Below are 20,694 nucleotides of genomic sequence, written 5' to 3'. Positions count from 1 at the left end.
CTGGCAGATAGGGTATGGAATATATCTCTGGATTCAACATTTGCCCAGAAGTCAAATTTTTTAGCACTCACCAGGAATCCAAACTTGTAACAACAACCAAAAAAGAAAGAAACATGAGATATAACACTTTCTGAGGGCAAAGAAATGTTATGTTCATTGCACCCTCATCACTTACACACCACAGGGAAGGCACTTAATAAATATCTGTTGAATAAAATTAACCAAATGAATGAATTCATTCATTTGTGGTCATGAATCAAAGTCATGATTGTCACATTGGTATCTGCATGCAAGCTATTCCACAGTGACCTTTGCCCAGAAGCTGGTTCATCTTTTTAAAATGTTATTCTGGTGATTTTTCTTAAAAAGAGAGTGAGAAAATCATAACACAGAAAATTAAAATCAAAATGTGTTTTTTCAAGTTCCATTCCAGGTAACAAATATTTGACCAATGAATTAATGCTTTTAGTTTGGCATGGATAGGCAAATTGCCTCCTTCCGTAGTTGAACATGGCTCTGAAGTGAGCACAAAGAGATCCCTTACTGATTTGCAGAATAGGATAAAGCGGTTAAGCTCTGAAAAAAGCATTAACATTTTATCCTCATTGTCAATCAAGAAATCACCCAAATTTCCCACCTCCCACCACCCCAAAGACCAAAGTAAAAAGGCTGTAAATCAGCCCTTGAGCATCTCACAAGAGCCACACACTATCTTTGGCAAATCAAATCCTTGGCTTTCCATCCCCCTATCCCTGGGCAACATTTCCCCGAAGTATAACCTGAGAAGGCAGGAGTGTTGATTTAAAAAGCAAGCCAGCTAACGTAAGGGCTAAAGCTAAGTTGAAAATTTCAAATCCAGGAGGTCTGTTGCTGGTAGATTGGAACGCTTTATAATGAGGAAAGGAGATGCAGGAAGAGTGGGGAGAAGATTCCCAGCCCTCCAACTCCTCCTTGTGTGAACAGTTTGTGCTTGTTCTGAGGTAGGGTGACCCTGATAAGTGTGAAAGAGGGATGACTGATCCCCCAAACATGCTGTACAGCAGGGATCCCCGACCCCCCACGGCCACAGGCCGCACAGTCTGCGGCCTGTCACGAACCAGGCCGCACGGGAGGAAGTGAGCAGCGAGTGAGCAAAGTTTCATCTTCCACTCCCCATCACTGGCATTACTGCCCGAACCATCCTCCCCCACCATCCCCCACCCCCGGCAACCGGTCCGTAGAAAACCTGTCTTCCACGAAACCGGTCCCTCGTGCCAAAAAGGGTGGGGACCACTGCTGTACAGTGTGGCTTCCAGGGACCCTTTCTTCAGGCCACTGAAACTGATTACATGTGCTCAGGCCATACTTACAATATACACTCCAGCACTCGTTAAGCCACCAGAACTCTGCATTTCAACCAGGCAATTACCTGTGAAACATGTTTTCATTCAAAAACCCCATCTTTCCTCATAGGACCTGACATAAAGTAATTTAGCTTGTAATATTATATACCCAGCTTTGAAAAAGGGAGTAATACTTTAGAGGTTGGCTTAGTCAACTCTCTAACCAATAGTGTCCCTGAGCGTAAGGGAAGGGAAAACATTTCTTAATAATTTCTAGTTTTATATATCCTTGTTCCCTTAAAAAAAAAAGGATGCAAGGGTGTTTGTTTTAGATTTCCCTTTCCTCTCTTCCAGAGAAACCTGAAATGCCCGGTTATCATATGATTCACTGAGAATACTCAAACCCATCTAGATTTCACCAGGATGCTAACTTTTTACTGGTTAGTTTGTACAGGAGCGTGCTCCAGACTGTGCAAATACACCCTTACTCCATTGTTTTCCTTTCTGTTGCTATTCAAAGCCCTATGCTGCTGGAAAGGAGAGGAGGGAGTCAAGTGACTTTTTAATGTACATATATAAATAAATACAATATGTGGGTGAGGTGATGAATAGTAGCGGAGGTTAGAGTCTGAACACACAGTAAGAAAATAAATTAAATTTATCTGCCTGGTTCTTTAGTGCCCAGCATTCTGCACCAAGGAATGAGGTATGAAGGAGCAGCATTCCTGGCTGAGTCATCTGTCTTCTTGTGCAACTTGAGGATGACGAACACACGCAAAGCACCCCGCACACAGGTCAATATCTAGGAGAACCCATTCATCATACACCAGTGAGGTCCTTGGGGAGGGGAGACATGAGGCTCAGAAGGCATGTCCCAGGAGGCCCTCAGGGTAAGGCCATCCTGGCAGAGGCTCTGACATAAACAGTGTTACATCAATCAATCTATGTTACCATAGAGTTCATAGAAGGGAGGGCAAGGGCTGTCATCTTCTTACTTCTCCCTTTTTTACAATCGTGTGAGGTCTTCTGGAGAATTATTACCCTCTTCCTCTGCTGGAGTCTCCTCAGCTGGTTCAGTTTTGATTTCAAGTCCAAAGGCGGAATTTATCCTTCCGGGAGAATAGTCATTTCTTTTTAAATCTGCAAGGAAGACAATTAAGACAGTTATAGAGAATCCTTAAGAACATAATATTCACACAGATAGACTGGACTTCAGGACTTTAGGCCAAGTGCTCAGTGAGGACTCTGCTCCCTTGGGCCACTGATATGTGAAACTCAAACCCTCACCCATGTCCAAACTACATCCCACCATGCACATGTGTGACTCTAACTCCCCAAGGCTGTGTTCACTGGGGCAGGGGAGGCAAGCTTTGGTTGCTTGACTCAATACACGGTGCCCTATAAGACATGACCTGCCCAGAGTTAAGTGAGGCCAAACTGGAAACAGGGCATTTTCACTTGTTGAATGATGGCAGAGCCAGAGAGTGCAGCCAAAATGGTGGACTCGGGATGTCAGTGGTCAGTTTTCTGCAACAAAGCTGTACCTCAGGTTTGGCTGCACCTATAAAGACTTCATCCAATTATCAGATCTTATGCTTCCTGAAGCCTCCTTCTTTAATTTCACAGGGAAGTTATCAAAAGAAATCATTAATAAAGGTAACGCTTGGGGAGAAACTTATGGAGGAGAGTGACCTTTAAATGTCTGTAAACCACTGTATGCTGTGTTGATTAAATTTGTTAAGCTTAAACATGCAATCCTTGTATTATTTTTTAATGTTAAATGGAGATTATCTGGACATAAAACTAATACATATTATAGTTTAATAATAACCAGCAGTTATTACATTACTTCAACCTTCACACCAACTTCATGAGATAGGTGCTATTATCCCCAGCTTACAGATGAGAATGAGGGCCAAGGTCACAAAACTAGTAAAAAGCATTTCTGGGATGTGAGCTCAACCTATGAATCCCATGCTCTTATACTATCCTAAACTGCCTCTCTTAAAAAAAAAAAAAAAAAAAAAAAGAAAAAAGAAAAGAAAAGTAAAACATAAACAAAAAGAAAAATCACCCCAATTCTGTTTTCCGAGCTAAACTTTTTAAAATTCAAATTACCAAATGTTCAAGTAAATGAGGATATTTTTTATCTCCATTTAAATGTGTTAACTAAGGTTTTGAAAGGAAGCAAGGATTAGGTCCAGAAATGGAGGAATTATTGAATTCCTCAAAAGCCACCATGGTAGGGAAAGAAAGAAAGGAAGAAAGGAAGGGAGGGAGGGAGGGAGGAAATCTGAATCATACAGAAGAGCTAACTGGATGGAAGCAGTGAGTTATGCCTCAAGGCCCCCTTTCTCCTGGCTGACCAGATACAGTTCCTGATCAAGAATGAGAAGCTGCCCTGCCCAGGAAACAATGAATCAGTCCTGGGAAGAGGTCAGCACCTGAGGATGCTGAGTTAATGGGCTGGACTCCAGCCTGCAATCACGGGATGGAGATACGTGTCAGCTCCTGCCTCCCACAGGGCCCTTACCTGGGGGCCTGGATGCCACTCAGCCCAGCCCCCTCTCCTTCCTGGGCTCCTTCTGACCAGAGGAGGCCAGTGGGCAGCTTGGCCAATGTGCTATGGACTGATCTCTTTGCCCAGTTCTTCTGGGTGGTTTGTGAGAAGGAGTCCTGAGCAGCTCCAAGATGACATCGAGACCCCTCCTGTCTGTACTGCTCCAATCTGATGTTCCCACCGCCACCACCCCTGGCTAATAAGCTATTTCCCACCAGAACTGGAATCTGCTCCACATCCCAGTCTTCTGCTACCTCATGCCCACAAGAGCAACTCGTACCTCTAACACCAACAAGATTAGAAATTGCCTTTCTTTGTTGTAAATTTACACCTACTCCATCCCAGGTTACAATGGATGTTGATCTTTTACTGATTTCCAATTCAGGGTTTGATCATTTATGATAAGGCTGGAAGGGCCAATCAGCTTAAAAGATGTGAAATTCCATTCTAAGGACAAGTGTGGCGCAACCTTAGAAAAATAGTGGGAAAGCTGAGACAGACATAAAGCATCCCTTCTGAGATAAAAGGAAAAAATGCAGCAGAGCTGGGGCTGCCAATGTGGGGGACACAGACCTCCAGCCGCTTACTTTTATGTTAGAAATATTTTTCGGTGCTGACTCTATTAGTTTCAGAGAAAGTGTGCCATATTATCAAATCAGATTTTTAAAATATACCTTGCGATGTATGTTGAAAGTGGCAGGTTTTTTATAGTGAAAAGCACTACTTTAATTGATAGCTGTTGTTTCCCTCCATGCCACACCCTCCCAAGTGTCGAATGAGTAAATAAGAATAGAATAGAAACTCTGTGGGCAGCACTCAAGACCCAAAGGGGAGGGGGCGGGGCGGGGAACAGAGACCTGCCTCGGTCCAATTTTGCCCCAATTAAGTAGGAGGAACTTTTCCCTTGGAGAGACTGTGACAAGTATTGGGCCCAATGTTGTTTTATCACATTTTGGCAGAACCTGAAGTAAATCCCTGTCCTTTTAATCCCTTTAGAGACTTGAAAAATTTGCAGTCAGAAAGTCAGGCCTCGACTGCGAATGAGATAAAAATGTGATTAAGATTTTCTACTCTATCCCAGGTTACAATGGATGTTGTTCAATGAGAGATTTACTTAGAGAAAAATAGAATTGTTTGGGGCATACCCGGGAGTTTGAGCTTCCGGCAGCAGGAGTTGCAACGATGTTTTGCAATGAAGTTTCTAATTGCATCTTCCCCTAAATTGGCTGGTCCAAACACCATTCCTCTTGATCTAGAGGAAATATCAGAATATCAATTAGATCACAGCTCAGAAAAAGGAGCTCAACTAGGATTCTCTGAGATACCGAACAGTATCCCATAGTAACCCAGTAAACTTGAAGGAGCCAACAAAGAACAGAGCACTTTGGGGAAGCAACAATGTTAGGTTCGCAAATTTAAAATTCAAATGCACTTCAATCTTTGTACCCAACTCCAAGACCTACTGTGAAACTCATTTCCACGCTAATCTGATAGAAAAGTGAATTTTCTATGTACCACATTAAAACAAAATACAGTGAGACCCTTTTTAATGCATATGAGGTGAGAAAATGACATTCATTACCAACTGTTCTACTAGAATACCCGAAAGGTAAGTATAAAGTAAAATAAACTTGGTACTGGAACACCCCTTCTGAAAAAATTGATATGCATTGTTTCAAACCCAAATACTTTTCTGAAAATAATCAATGTCCTCAAACACAAAAGCCCGACAAAACCCGACACCCAGTATTCATGGCTCTTTTGATAGCTACTTCTACCCTGCAAACTGCTATAGCTGGGTTCTTTGTGAAAAGACAAGACAACTAGGAGATGATGATTTTGTGGAAGTAAATCAGTATATCTTAGGCACATTTTTAACACTCTATAATTATAATAGATCCTTAGCAGATTCTAGGATCAATGTTCATCCATTACTTGATCGTTCACAACCATTATTCTTCGGCTGACACTCTACACACCAAGGAATAGAGCATACCAGAAACACTTCCAAAGAAACTTTATGAAAGCTAATATTTTATTTTAATGACATGCAGAGTGGGAAACAGCACATTTTAAAATCTGAACTCAATTACCGCTCTTAAATACCACGTCTTAAGAAAAAAGAAAAGCAATCTATCACAAAAGGAAACAATAAATTTCGCTTCTAAGGAATGCGGTTTTTCAAAAGGGATGTGGTGTAAAAATGGACTTTTCCATCTGAGTATTGAAACATTTATCTCAATTTCCACTTCCTTTTGGCAGAATAACAGTAGCTGCTCTGAAGATGTGCCAAGCTCAGAATGAGGGCTGATGTCAGTTTGATCTCAGATTGCCTCTTTGCTCTGAGGCGAGTAGGTGGAGGAAATCTCTTGGGAAGACAACGTGAACAGACACCCAGGATTAACTTTCCTGGTCACTCAATCGCCCTTACAAAATACGGCTCTGGTGGTATTTACCAGGCTGCATAAGCTGCCTCTGTTAACTATTCCTCTTTCAATCCATCTGGTAAGGAACCACTTCTATAAGGTGAAACCAAATATGGCCAAGAAATAGAATCACTCAATATTTAGTACTGGAACTCTATGATGCTGATAAAGTGAAAAATGAAGGCGTTATTTTAGTCATTAAAACTGAAGAATTCCTTTCATAGTCTCTCTGGCATGACCCTGTTGGAATATTTCACTCGTTTGCATTCCACACTGCCATTTCCTTCCCCCCAATAAAGCATGGAAGTTCCCAACTTAGAAATGTAATTGATTCTCAGATAAAAGATTCTCAGATAAAAGCTGTAAGCAAAATTGTTTCCCTCTATGAGCTTTGTTAAACTTAAGACAAAAGAATCAAAATTACTATAATATGTATGTATCAGGCGTTCGACCACTCCCTGTGCAGGCGAGAGCGAAGAAGGGTTGTAGGGACATTCATACGCCATGCCTACAGCCCTGCAGTCTCAGATAACGACGTTTGAAAAAATATACAACTGTTTTCCAGATTTTTCACAGCACAGGAAAGCAGGAGGTAGCTTGGTTCCACCTTCAAGAAATGCTAATTAGCGCCATGTACACAGAGATTTACTAAAGAACATCTCATCATCATCATCATCATCATCATTATCATTTCATACTTGTCAAATGCCCAAAACCATCAAGGCAGTAAGTGAAAAAAAAGGTGCAATCCCAAACTACCAATAACACTGAGGCAGCCTCCACTGAAGGTCAATGACCTGAGGAGCCAAGTTAAGTGGCCAGAAAGGATTGGGGGGAGCAGGTCTGATGACTCTGTCTTCATGTGCAAAAGGCTGGGAAAAGTTAAGAGACAAGAGGCCTTAGAGACAATATCAGATTTTGCACCACAAAACATCTTTCCTTTTGGTAGAGGATCATTCCCTTTCATTGACCCCCTTCTCCTCATAGGCTAGTTGCCATCTCCACTGAGCTTCAGTTTTCTCATTTGTGAACTGGGATTGAAGACACTTCCTTCCAAGGTTGTTGTTAAGAATAAAACAACATGTGAAAGCACTTGCTTCTCAAACTTTAATTTACACCAAAATACCTGAAGATCTTATGAAAATTGAGATTCTATTCAGGAAGTCTAGGGAGGGTCCTGAGAATCTGTGTTTCTAACAATCTCCCAGGGGATGTTGATGCTATTGGTTCATGGCCCGTGCTTTGTGTAGCAAAAGTTTAACAAATAGACGGCATCCCAAAATGTGAGCCTCATTGAACTGATTAGATGTAATTCACCACATTGTGAGAAAATAATACTTATTATCTTCACCATGAAGACCAACTGCACCCAAAATTAGGTGACCCCACAAAACCAGGCAGGCTACAGTGATACCAATCTATCAGCTTCCAAAGTTTATGACATCCTCAAGTCATAAAAAATAAAGTTTGACATAAGACAGAGGCTCCCAACCCTGACTGCCCATTAGAATCACATGGGGAACTTTTGAAAAATACAGACATCAGGGTCCTATATTCTGAGATTCTGACTTGATGCTAATTCTGAGCAGCATTTTTTTTTAAGTTCCCTAGGTGACCCTAATAGAAATTGAGACCCACTGGCCTATAGAATGCAATTAAATACTCAACTGTCAAGAGGAATAATATAATCTTCTTAGAATTCTAAAAGTTGGAAATATTCAGGTCATATTACATATACATACCAAGGTCAAAATTTAATAAATGATAGAGTATACATCAACTTGATCCATTTTATATGCAAAAAGAAATTTCACTGCAAAATTATAAAGGAAGTACTTGTAATACAGGTTCCTACTAAAAACCCTTGGGCACACTGGACTGGTGAAGAAATAATAAGTATTTTTAGCCAAAAACACTTCAACTCTGCTAAAGTGAAAACTAACAAAGCCTTTATCTGTACCCTAAGGGTTACAACATGAACTCCATGGTCAAATATCACGGGATTTGGATTCACAGGAGCAACATGGCTCACCTTTATCCTCTCTAGCTCTCTTATTTCACAGGAGTAGCTAATACACTTTTAGATGTACCTCTTTGCATAGATGCTTAAAAATGGTACCATATTTAGATTAAATTGTTCAGTAAAAGAACAGAGCATTAAAGCAGTGAATATTTACAATATGAGTCCAATAGGAGGGAAGTAAAAGTTTCAGATTTCATCATATATGAATTGCCCACTTATATAATTATATGTGTGTGTGTGTGTGTGTGTGTGTGTGTGTGTGTGTGTGTGTTTTACAACCCAGGGGCCAAGTATAGACACTTAGGACAACTAAGAAATTAGAATTTTGTATGCTAGCAGTTCTCAAAGTGTGGGCACTAGGCCAGCAGAATTAGAATCATCTGGGAACTTGTTACATTATTTGGACCCATCCCAAACCCACTGAACCAGAAAATGGGGTAATCAAAGGCTGGGGGTAGGGGGCAGCAATCTGTGTTTTAACAAGCTCTCCTGGTGATTATGATGAAAGCTCATGTTTGAAAACCACTGTCATCTGCCATGTTGATCCTCCCTTAATCATCACCATCTCTTCTTTTTACTCCACCTTTAACAGAAGAATACCACCTCCTCTACTGCCAAGTCTTCCCAAAAGGCTGCTTATGGGATAAAATGCCATGGGCATTCAAAGGATAGGCAGATGACTCATCCCTCTATATAATTTACACTTCAGTCCTGAATTAACAATCTGATGGCTCCATATTTAAGCCCCACTGTTTTGTCCTCTCATAGATTTGCTGTTACTGAATACTACACTTCATGCCCTCAGCTTTCGTTTTATAGGCATGTAATGGAAGACAGTGCCCATGATAAGATGCAATGACTCCACTGTGATGACAACAAAGGAAACGGTGCTTCTCCTATGACGTTAATTGTTTTCATGTCAAAGCCTACGGAGGCTGAATTTACCCATATTTCTCTTTTGTCTGGGCCACTAGAAAACTCAGAGTCAAATTTGCAACAAAGTTCTGGCCGCTGCATTGGTCTTTATACATAGTTTCCATTTTTGTGTACTAAAAACTCCAGATTTAATCTTATTTTATTTCCTTATTTTCTTTTTGCCCCTATTTCCTAATCTATGCATTCTTTAAAATCTTATTGTATTTTAAGTCTTATTGTATTTTATTGTATTGTATTTGGATATAGATATTTTTGGATATAGATATAGATACAGATATAGATAAAAGGGACATCAAAACCTTTCTAGGATCTAGGCAAGATGCAGAAATGTTTAAAAATTATTTCTAAGAAACCATGTACAATGTGTTAAATGCAATTTTCTAAATGATAAATTAACTTACTGTTTTTCTTCAGGTTTTATAACAGATGGATCTGTCAAATTTTCTCCAACACCTCCAAAGAAAAAGAAAATTCATTTACCAAATGGGGAATTTCATTTTCTCAGAAATCCAAGAAAATAATAACCAAATTTAAAATTCTTTCTTATACCTACCTTCTTTCCACCCTGTAGTAAATTCAATGTCATGTGAATTAACTCTACTATTAACTAGACACCCACCCTGTAGTAAACTCAACATCATGTGAATTAACTCTACTACTAACTAGAGACCCACCCTGTAGTAAACTCAACATCATGTAAATTAACTCTACTAAATTGTCCAGGCAAGTTTGAAAACTTTAGTTGATGCCCTGTCTCCCGAAACCCCTTCTATTATGCTGCAATAAACCTCTAGGCTACAAAAAAGTGTTTTTGTGATGTGTTCACAGTTCCTGATAATAGCATCCATCATTCATTTACCACTTGTACATACTAGACACTCTTATTTTTTCTAATTTTATTTTTTCTAATTCTTGGCAATCGTGAAAGAAAAGTATTAGCATCCTCACAGCCTCATTTTACCAATGAGTACATTGATGTTCAAAGAGATTAAGCAACTTGTCAGGTTGCACAGACCACAAGAGGTCATAATAGGATTGAAGCTAAACCAAAGCTTCTGTCCTTCCCCCTAGTCCGTGGTCTCCTTAGATGGAGTCCATCAGTGCTCAGCAAGGTGCAAGGTGCTGTGTGGTTCTGCAGGTATCACCTCTGCTCCATCAAAGACACATATCAAATGCCATATATATATATATATATATGTATATAGGGTTTATAAACAGAAGAATACAAACACCCCACATGCTTGATCTGGGTGCTGGTTACACACACGTGTTCAGTTGTGGAAATTCTTTGAGATGTATGCTCATGCTGTGTGTAATTTTCTCCTGAATGTATGTGATCCTTCAATAAATTTTACTTCTTAAAAAACAGCACCAATGCATAAAAGGATAACGTGACATATAAATCTAACATTTATCAAAACAGGGATCAACACCAAAGTGAATCTGTTATAAAATGCGAATGGTGGTGAGACTGACTTCCAAAGGCAGCATTTCACAGGTGAGCCAGTCAGACAGGTGAATGCACCATGTGGGCATAAGCTGACAATGTCTGAGATCGTCCTCTAATCAGCACTGGTCCTCTTGCCTTGGAAGAGACCAACCTTGTGGGAAATTTATTTTAAAATCATATAAAATGTATAACATTATTGTATATTTCTATTTGTTTAAAAAAAAACACATTTTCTAACCACTACTTTAAAAAAGAAAGATTTTTACTATGTTCTGTATGTTTTACCATATGTTAAACCTTTCACAAGAAAATGTAATCCTTATAGTTTATAGACCATTCCCCTGAGAAACTGACTTCCTTAGGAAAATAACCTGTTTAAGTAGGAGGTCTTCAACCTTTTTTGGGTCATGACCCTTTCGGCAGTCTGATGAAGCTAAGGGACCCCCTTCTCAGAAACGTGTTTTTAAATGCATAGTTTGAATACATAAGATTACAAAGGAAACCAATGATACTGAAATACAGTGATCAAAATAATTTTTAAATTGTATTGCAATACACGTGCTTCTTTATTAGTATGTTAAATAACAGGATCAAGCACAAGCCTAATAACACTATAACATCCAAAAAGTAATAAATACAATCAGTATTTTGAGATATCTGCCAACACTGCAATGTGCTATGTTAATAACTGTAATTGCTATTGCAAACAGTCATGGGTACTGCTAATGCCACTGTGATCGGTCGTCGCCGTTATAACTGAAGGAAATGATGAATTTCAGCTATAGGTTAATGAAATAAAGGTGTAATTTTATTTTTTAAATAAATGTATTTATTTATTGGCTGCGTTGGGTCTTCGTTGCTGTGCACAGGCTTTCTCTAGTTGTGGCGAGCGGGGGCTACTCTTTGTTGCGGTGTGCAGGCTTCTCACTGTGGTGGCTTCTCTTTGTTGCAGAGCACAGGCTCTCGGCATGCGGACTGCAGTAGTTGTGGCACGCGGGCTCAGTAGTTGTGGCTCACGGGCTTAGTTGCTCTGCGACATGTGGGATCTTCCCGGACCTGGGCTCGAACCCGTGTCCCCTGCATTGGCAGGCGGATTCCTAATCACTGCGCCACCAGGGAAGTCCGAAGGTATACTTTTAATTTGTTTTTTCATCAAAGTACAGAGATCCTCTGAATTCTACCCAGAGCCCCTTTCAGAACCCTTGGCTTAGAATCTCTTTGTACACTGATTTTGAATAGGGAAAGGGAAAATAAGTCTGAAACACAGGCTCAAGGGGCAGTATGCAAAATGTGCTTTGCTTTTTAAAGAAAAAGTCATATGAATAGGCTGGGCTCTTTATGCTTTTCTCATTACAGATACAAAAAGGAACAGCCTAACAAGACCCTAACTGTACAGCAAACATGTAGCAAATAAACAGAACAACTATGTTTAACTATGTAGTAAATAAACAACAAACAGACAGCCCATGTACCACCAATAGAGAGACTAAAGGCTACAAATCCTTCATACATTTAAGCTCAGACCTGACTTTATGCCTACAATTCCCAGCAGTGATGAAAGCTTTAGGCTGACGTCTGAGTAAACTGTAAATTTAAGCTGAAATACGCACAATACCTAAAGAATTGCGGAAAAGAAGGTTTTATAGGGGAAAAAAAGTCTATCAAAGTCACATCAGCTCCCATTTACTTTCAGTCTTGTAGCCTGTTAAATAGGCAGAAGTCAAAGGATCTGGGTCCCACTCACAGCCCCATCACTCCCTAGTTGAGTGATCTGGACACCTTCTTTAATCTCTCTGAGTCTCAACTGTATCACCTGAAGTTTGGATAATCACGGGCCTTATCCTATAGGGTTACTGAGAGCATTGCATGAACTAGCATATACAAACTGCTTAGCAAAATGTCTGATCCAGAAGAAGCTGAAACATGTCAACTGCTATTTTTATTGTCTTTATTCTATCAAGAGCTCTTGTGAAGTAAAATTCTATTTTCTTACCACTGGTAAAATCATGTTCTGATTATCTCACTTTCCTAAAGCACTATTTCCTAATGAATAGAACCTCCTATAAGACTGAGGGTAAAGAGCTTCTACAAACCTTTATATCCCTAAACCCAATCTGACAGCTCAAAGCTTAACTACTAAAAACATCTTTTGGGGACCCTTGAATGGCAGAAGAGGCATTCCAATGAGTTACAAAAAGAAAGCAGTTCAGAGAACCAATCATGCTGCACCACCACACCCACTACTACCACCCCAGCCTCTTCCGGCTACACAGGAGTCACCCAATTGGCAAACTTTAACATAGGTGCCCATCCTACCCATGTACGTAGATATTTGGAAAACATGAAAGACGATAAGACATTTTAAGATCTAAAAATTCCAGTGCTCTTTACTGGCATTAACAGAGTAAATGCCCATGTACAGGCAATACATAGCATGCCCTTATGAGAAACTCAGAGACCTACATTCTGATTCCAATCACCTTGGGATGCATCAATGAACTTCTACATCAATGGAAAGAAGTCACCTTCCTTGTGGCAGTAGAATGCACCATGCTGATGCTGATGCTAATGCTGACTTATACTGGAAACTGCTTTGTTGAATAAAAAATTAATATCTCCAAAAGTTCTTTGAAAAAAAAATAGTGAGCTTGGGCTTCCCTGGTGGCGCAGTGGTTGCGCGTCCGCCTGCCGATGCAGGGGAACCGGGTTCGCGCCCCGGTCCGGAAGGATCCCACATGCCGCGGAGCGGCTGGGCCCGTGAGCCATGGCCGCTGAGCCTGCGCGTTCGGAGCCTGTGCTCCGCAACGGGAGAGGCCGCAGCTGAGGGAGGCCCGCATACCACAAAAAAAAAAAAAAAAAAAAAAAAAAATAGTGAGCTTAAAAAAAAAACAACCAGGGGCTTCCCTGGTGGTGCAGTGGTTGAGAATCTGCCTGCTAACGCAGGGAACACGGGTTCGAGCCCTGGTCTGGGAGGATACCACATGCCGCGGAGCAGCTGGGCCCGTGAGCCACAACTACTGAGCCTGAGCGTCTGGAGCCTGTGCTCCGCAACAAGAGAGGCGTGTGCTCCGCATCAAGAGAGGCCGCGATAGTGAGAGGCCCGCGCACCACGATGAAGAGTGGCCCCCACTTGCCACAACTAGAGAAAGCCCTCACACAGAAACGAAGACCCAACACAGCAAAAATAAATAAATTAATTAATAAACTCCTACCCCCAACATCTTCTTTAAAAAAAAAAAAAAAAAAACATGCCACAGACCACTGTAATTTGAAATACAACTGTTTTTCATTCCTATTGCTGGAAACTAAATATTGGATTTCACATATAATGATGACGATTCAGGCTCTCACGTGTAAGATTTTTAAATGGGAGGAGACTGGAAGACTACAGTATAATTACAAGTGATCAGAAATTAGTCAAGCCTCTCCCTAGAGTTCAGCTTCCTGGCCTGATGTGGTAGCTCCTGGGTTAATGATTGGCACTCCCTTGGAAGAAAGTAAAGAGAAGAAAAGAAGAAACTGAAAGAATAAACTGCCGGAGTGTTTCTCATTTCTTCTTTCCCTCAAAGCAATAGGGAGCCACAGCAAGCTGTTCAGGGCTTCACTCTACAGAGGTCAAAGCTGGGATCTCCCTCAAGTATCACCAGGACCACACAGCTAAGAGTAGACTACCCACAACTGAAGATTAACTTCCATTTTAACAAGCCACACAGAGACTAATACTAACAACAATAACTAACGTTTACTGTGTTGGGAACTTGCTTCATTTCAGCCCCTTAACAACCCTGTGGGGTAAGCACATAACATTATTTACCATTATTATTACAAATAAGGGAAGTGGGACTCCAGGTGGCTGCCCCCTGGTGGTCATGCAGCTAATTCACGGTGGAGCCAGGAGTCAGCGCCCAGGACCGTGACAACAGGGCCTCTCCTAACTGCAGCTAACTGGTCTTTCAGTCTCCATTCCCTGCCACCCAGACAACGCACATCATCTCTCCAAAGACTAAAAATACTAATCAATTAAATGTAAAACATAACTGAACTGAAAACTATTACGATATTTTAAGAATACATTATATTCTCACATTTTTCCTTTCCAACCTGGTTTGGATTAAACATATTAATGCACATAAGCCTTTAACGGAGTGACTGGCACAAAATAACTATTTAGTAAATGTTAACCAGTAGCAGTAGTAATATAACTGCTTGTAATTACTATTATAGGATTCACGTTCTTCCATAAATTCAGGGCTAACCAATCGGCAAAACTCTCCGATAAGTGTCTCAATTTCTTCATGTTCATTCTATGATGTCCACTCTTCCCTCCTTTGAAGGTCAATGTTTTGACATAGTTTACTTGGAGTGGTCTATTTCTGCAATTCACATAATTGCCCAGTAAAAAAATAAAGTTAATTCCTTTTCCCCCAAGACTATCAATGCAGTGTTTGTTCTGTTTAATGTCACTTTGGATTACTAAGAGACATAAAAATCCCCAAATATAAACATCATTAAACAAAAACACACTGAAGAGTCATCATTAATTCCTTAAAGTTTTTCTCTGATTGTTTTTTTGTTTGTTTTTTTACTTTTTAAACATCTCCACCCAAAACTCAAAGCACAGACACTCAAGTATAGATGAAAACAATCAACCTTTCCCCAACATGAGCTACAAAAGCAGCCTTGGGCATCAGTGTGCTGGGTTTAAATGGATCATACTATACTTGCTGGTTTAAAAGCACAATCATCTTGACTGTTTTAACTTTGTTTATATTGCTTCCTAAAATATTGTGTTTGAGGGTTAGAAATATAATTCACACCTTGTGAACAGCATAAATCTGAAAGGACAGAATGACTTATGTGTAGTTTGAAAAGTGTTTATACATACATCCTTGAGCATGTGGCAGAAATTTCAATCAAAATGGGTTTGCGGGTTTCCCTGGTGGCGCAGTGGTTGAGAGTCCGCCTGCCGATGCAGGGGACACAGGTTCGTGCCCCGGTCCGGGAAGATCCCACATGCCGCGGAGCGGCTGGGCCCGTGAGCCATGGCCGCTGAGCCTGCGCGTCCGGAGCCTGTGCTCCGCAACGGGAGAGGCCACAACAGTGAGAGGCCCGCGTACCGCAAAAAAAAAAAAAAAAAAAAAAAGGGGTTTGCAGTCTTAGTGTACATTGCTCACGATGTCCCAGGATTGCCTGTTCATCTCGACTGTCTCCATCCTCCAAGCCTGGTTTTCAGCACAGAATCCCAGGTGTGGAGAGATGGGAAAGTCATGGGAAAGTCAGAGAGGACAAGAAAAAGGCCCTATCATTTTAGATGAACCAGAACATGGTAATGTCCTATGGCTATGAAACATATAGAGAAATAAAAGACAGAACAGTGAAAAGGAAAGAACATGGATGGTCAAACCAGCTTAAGTCTGCATCTTGGCTTCCGCTTAAGCCGCTGTGCAACCTTGGGCAAGTTATTTAAACTTTCTGGGCCTAAAGTCCCCATAATATCTACCTCAAGGTGCTGCTTCTGGGATTAAATGAGATAACTTCTATGAAAGTGCCTGGGCTAAATCCCTTATTTAAAACCAAAGCCCCAGTCAGTGAGCCCAGGGACTAAACTTTGACCTTAATACATATTTCGTTCTGTCCCTGCAAGGAAAGCCTGCTAGAGATACTCTGTTTCGTGCTGCAGGATTATAAGTCACATGTGAGGTGTTGATAGTAGAAAGATGCATTGATCAAAGGCTTCCATTAAATAAGAGCGCACTGAGTTGCCTTTCACAGACTGAGTTTATACTTTTGTGAACTCTTATATCAAGGTACACAGCAAAGAGAACAAGCTAAACTATAAACTGCTAAAATATTGAGCTCAAAATCATGAAAAATGACCAGAGGTTAAACTTTCCTGTGTGTATAAATGCATGTCTAAGTGTTATTGTAAACATAAGTTCAAAGAAAAGCCATAACACTGGAAAATTGGGTATAAAACTCATTCCCCATTTAGATTAACATTTTAGATAACTTTAAATTCTGGGCAGCTAAGCATCTGCCTATATTTTTCTCTTGATCTAGGTGAGAAACAGCACAGTACGTGCTCATGATCATCACTGTACAATGTCTCTGAAATAAATGGTGCCACCTCCCTTCAAAGCTAGATAGAGCAACTCCATACATTACCCATCCTGGTTCTTGCATGATCTCTCGGGACACCTGTCTGGTTCCTCCCACTTAGAACAGTTCCACAAACAATAAATAAATTCAGAAAACAGATACCATCTCCTGTTTTAAATAAAAAAAAAAAAGTACACACTGCCAAGGAATATCTCCACTGAAAGACCTTAACTATGGCTTTGAGTAAAGAAAGAGCTGGGGTCAAATGTAGGTGACAATGACATTGAGAAAGCAATCCCTGGTCACTGTTTCCTGAACTTTGCCTCATGCTTGTTGTATCAAATCCTCAGCTATCAATCACCTTGCAGATCTAAAACCAGCAGCTCTCCCCGAGTATACTCATAGGTCCAGTGAGAGAAAGCCAACATCAACTCCTCCAAGGTGTTGCTGGGGGCAATTTCATCACCGTTGTTGTTGTTGTACTTCCGGAACTCCCCAGTCATATACTTCTCAATGGTCAACCACTGCTTGGCTGAATGGCAGTAGATTAAGAAAACTTCCAGGAACCTATGGCGAGGGAGGGTGGGAAGAGGCCATTGATTCCCCGAAAGGCAGCAAAGGTGGGACTTATATTACTGAACAGAGAGCACCAGGGGAGATGACCTAACTCTAGTCCCAGCAGCCTCAATGCACATGCCTTTGCCTTTCTACTGAAAGAATGGAATGCAAAGACTGGGAGTTTTCCCCATGTTTACCCACCTCCCTTCTTTCTGAGGAACTCTTTTACAAAGAGTACTGGATTCAACTTTTCTTGTCTTGCTCTATGAAGTTCCTTGTAAATGAGACAGTAAAACTTTACTGTAAGTCCTCAGCACCAAACTATGATCTGTCTTGCTAAATGAATACAAGTGTATGGAAACACTCAAGTGAAAGTAACAAGTGTTCACTCCTTTAAGGTTCCTAATTTCTGTAAGATAACAGAAGAAACTAATAGTTTAATAGTTTCTTAAAAGAAACTATTTTAAGATAACTTAAAATAGAAGTGTTTTTCTACCATAATGTTTCTGGACATTAGTAACTACACCCGGGATATCTGCCTGCTTTTGTAATTGAGAGGTTAGTCATGGCCTCTGCTTGATCTTCTCTTTTCCACTCACATAAATTCAGCAATTTAAGCCAAAACATACCTAGGATGTCTAATTCTCTTTTTACCGTCTCCGAGAACTATGTAAGGAAGAAACCAAAGTTAAGGTCATGGGGAACTTCCCTGTGGGTCTGGTATTTCTCGTGACTAACAGGGGTGAGAAGAAATTGACAGAAATTTCTACATAAGATGAAGGGCCAGGGTGCCAATATTTCCTCACCTTGGAGTGTAGGGAATGGTTTGTGGTTTCACCAGGTTAAAGGTATAGATCAGTTTTTGAGCAGCTCTTTGTTGTTGAATTTCCTGCAAAATAGGGAACATTGATAAAAATATTGGTTTACTATCAGATGCCTACTAATTAATGATCACAGAATTACTAGAGGCCTCCCAAGTGTGATTTTCAGCCTTATTCAGCTTCCACCACTACCCACTCCAAAACTTAAAGCCAAAAATAACAATATACCACCACCTCCAAAAAAGAATAGACTATCCTTTGTGTTGAAGATAATGGCCTTCATCTAAAAATACAGTACTGATGAACCTAGTGGCAGGGCGGGAATAAAGAGGCAGATGTAGAGAACAAACCTACGGACAAAGTGGGGGAAGGGGAAGCTGGGATGAAGTGAGAGAGTGGCATGGACATATATATACTATCAAATGTAAAACAGATAGCTAGTGGGAAGCAGCTGCATAGCACAGGGAGATCAGCTCGGTGCTTTGTGACCACCTAGAGGGGTGGGATAGGGAGGGTGGGAGGGAGGCTCAAGAGGGAGGGGATATGGGGATATATGTATACATACAGCTGATTCACTTTGTTGTACAGCAGAAACGAACAACATTGTAAAGCAATTATACTCCAATAAAGATATTTAAAAAATTAAAAAGGCATACTCAGAGAAGTGTCCTCTTCCCACTATTTTTTCCATCTTAATCTCCTCTTCCCTCCTGCCTTCCACCTCCACACCCCTTTAGGCAATCTATTTCACTGCTTTCTGGTTTAACCTTCCTATGTTTCCTTTTGCGAGAGTAAGCAGATACATGCACGTATGTTTTATTTTTTCCCCTTCTTTCTAAGTAGGTGTCCAGCTCCAGAAAAAAAAAAGTTTATTGGGATTTTTTTTTAATTGAAGTATAGTTGATTTACAACATTGTGTTGGTTTCAGGTGTATAGCAAAGTGATTCAATTATACACATATATATTCTTTTTAATATTCTTTTCCATTATGGCTTTTTATAGGATATTGAATATATAATTCCCTGTGCTATACAGTAGGACTTTGTTTATTTTATATATAGTAGTTTGTATCTGCTAATCTTCATTGGGATAATATTAAAATTATAAATTAGCTTTAAGAGAACTTATATTTTGATGATGTTGGAACATCCTAATCAAGATTAAGGATTGTCTTTCTCTTTGTTCAAATTTAGTTTTATATCTTTCAGGAGTGATTTTTCCTCATATAGATTTTAAATATTTCACATTCCACTTATTTCTAAGCATTTTCAATTTCTTGCTATTGTAAACAAGGTTTTCTTTTCCAAAATATCTTCTACTAGTTATTATTTGTTTATATGAAAGTTATTAATTTTGGTGTGTTAATTTTATTAACCTTGCCACCTTGCTGATTTCTTTTATTGTTTGAGTTGTTTTTATCACTAGTTCTTCAGGTTTTCTAGCATTACTATCATATCATCTGCAAATAGAGTTAGTTTTCATTCTTTTTCTGTTCCAGTTTTTATACTTTTGTTTTCTCTTATCTAATTGAGCTGGTTAATACCTCCAGTAATGTGTTGAATAGTGGTGGAGATGGTGGGCATTCTTGCTTTGTTCTGACCTTGATGGCTGTGCCTCTGTTTGCATATTAGGTAAAATGTTGGCTTTATAGGTGAATGTGTGTGAATATATACATACATATGTATATAAACATACACATATATATATGTGTATATATATCAATATGTGTGTATGTCTACCCTAATCATATCAATGGTATTTGACATTTCCTAATCAATGATCTGTGATATATGAATATTATACATAAAGGAAGTATTCACCAAAAAAAAAAAAAAAAAGATAATGGCCTTTGACCAGGATAGAGCCAGATCCCCTTTCTTCGACCTGTCCATCTTGGCTCTGGGTCTCTGACTTACCCTGAGGCAAAGATGAAGCACAGTACTCTCCTGGAAGATTTTGTGCCATGCCTGCACAACCTCAGGAAGAAAGGACTTCACAATGAAAACGTGCCCCGGCTTGAGGACGTCATCCTCAGACCAGGTACTAATGACTCTCATGGCTTTGCGGAGGCCACCATCCATCTCCTCTTGGGACAACACCTGGATCATTGCAGATCTCCCTCGCTGGGACCAAGAAGACATGCTTTTATCCAGATTCAAAGGGGAACTCTCTTCCAGCCTGTAGACTGTTACTTCTTCTCCTGCGGCAAAGAGAAGTGCAGGGGAGGGGTTCAATGAGACCCATGTCTGTGACACGAATGGCGTCCTAAATATCAACTCAGAATCAGTTCAGTTTCTCAAAGGATCAGAGGGGAATGGGAATTTCATCTGTTCAGAGGCAAGTACAGACATCTGGCCATGTTACAGTCCAGTAAAGAGGGAGGGGGAGAATGAACAAAGCATCAGATGTCACAAAAATATTAAGTTATTCTTATTATAAATTATAACTAGACAAAAATAAAATCAGAGTAGCAAGGCTATGCTTCTTTTGTTAAAGACA

General features: G+C 40.2%; 1 protein-coding gene across 1 annotated transcript in view; it reads right to left on the bottom strand.

The window, feature by feature from the left end:
• Window positions 1-1,883: 1,883 nt before the first annotated feature.
• Window positions 1,884-20,694, bottom strand: part of TRPM6 (transient receptor potential cation channel subfamily M member 6) — a 142,416-nt gene continuing 123,605 nt past the window's right edge. Inside the window, 6 exon segments of the mRNA XM_028493867.2 lie at window positions 1,884-2,462; window positions 5,028-5,134; window positions 9,669-9,720; window positions 17,178-17,383; window positions 18,181-18,263; window positions 20,112-20,395. Of these exon segments, the coding sequence (XP_028349668.2) occupies window positions 2,329-2,462; window positions 5,028-5,134; window positions 9,669-9,720; window positions 17,178-17,383; window positions 18,181-18,263; window positions 20,112-20,395 (866 nt within the window). The 3' untranslated portion in view covers window positions 1,884-2,328.

This window comes from Physeter macrocephalus, chromosome 9 (genome assembly GCF_002837175.3).
Source record: "Physeter macrocephalus isolate SW-GA chromosome 9, ASM283717v5, whole genome shotgun sequence".
Taxonomy (NCBI): domain Eukaryota; kingdom Metazoa; phylum Chordata; class Mammalia; order Artiodactyla; family Physeteridae; genus Physeter; species Physeter macrocephalus.
The sequence above is the reverse complement of the archived record's forward strand: the minus strand, read 5'-3'. Positions and strand labels throughout refer to the sequence as shown.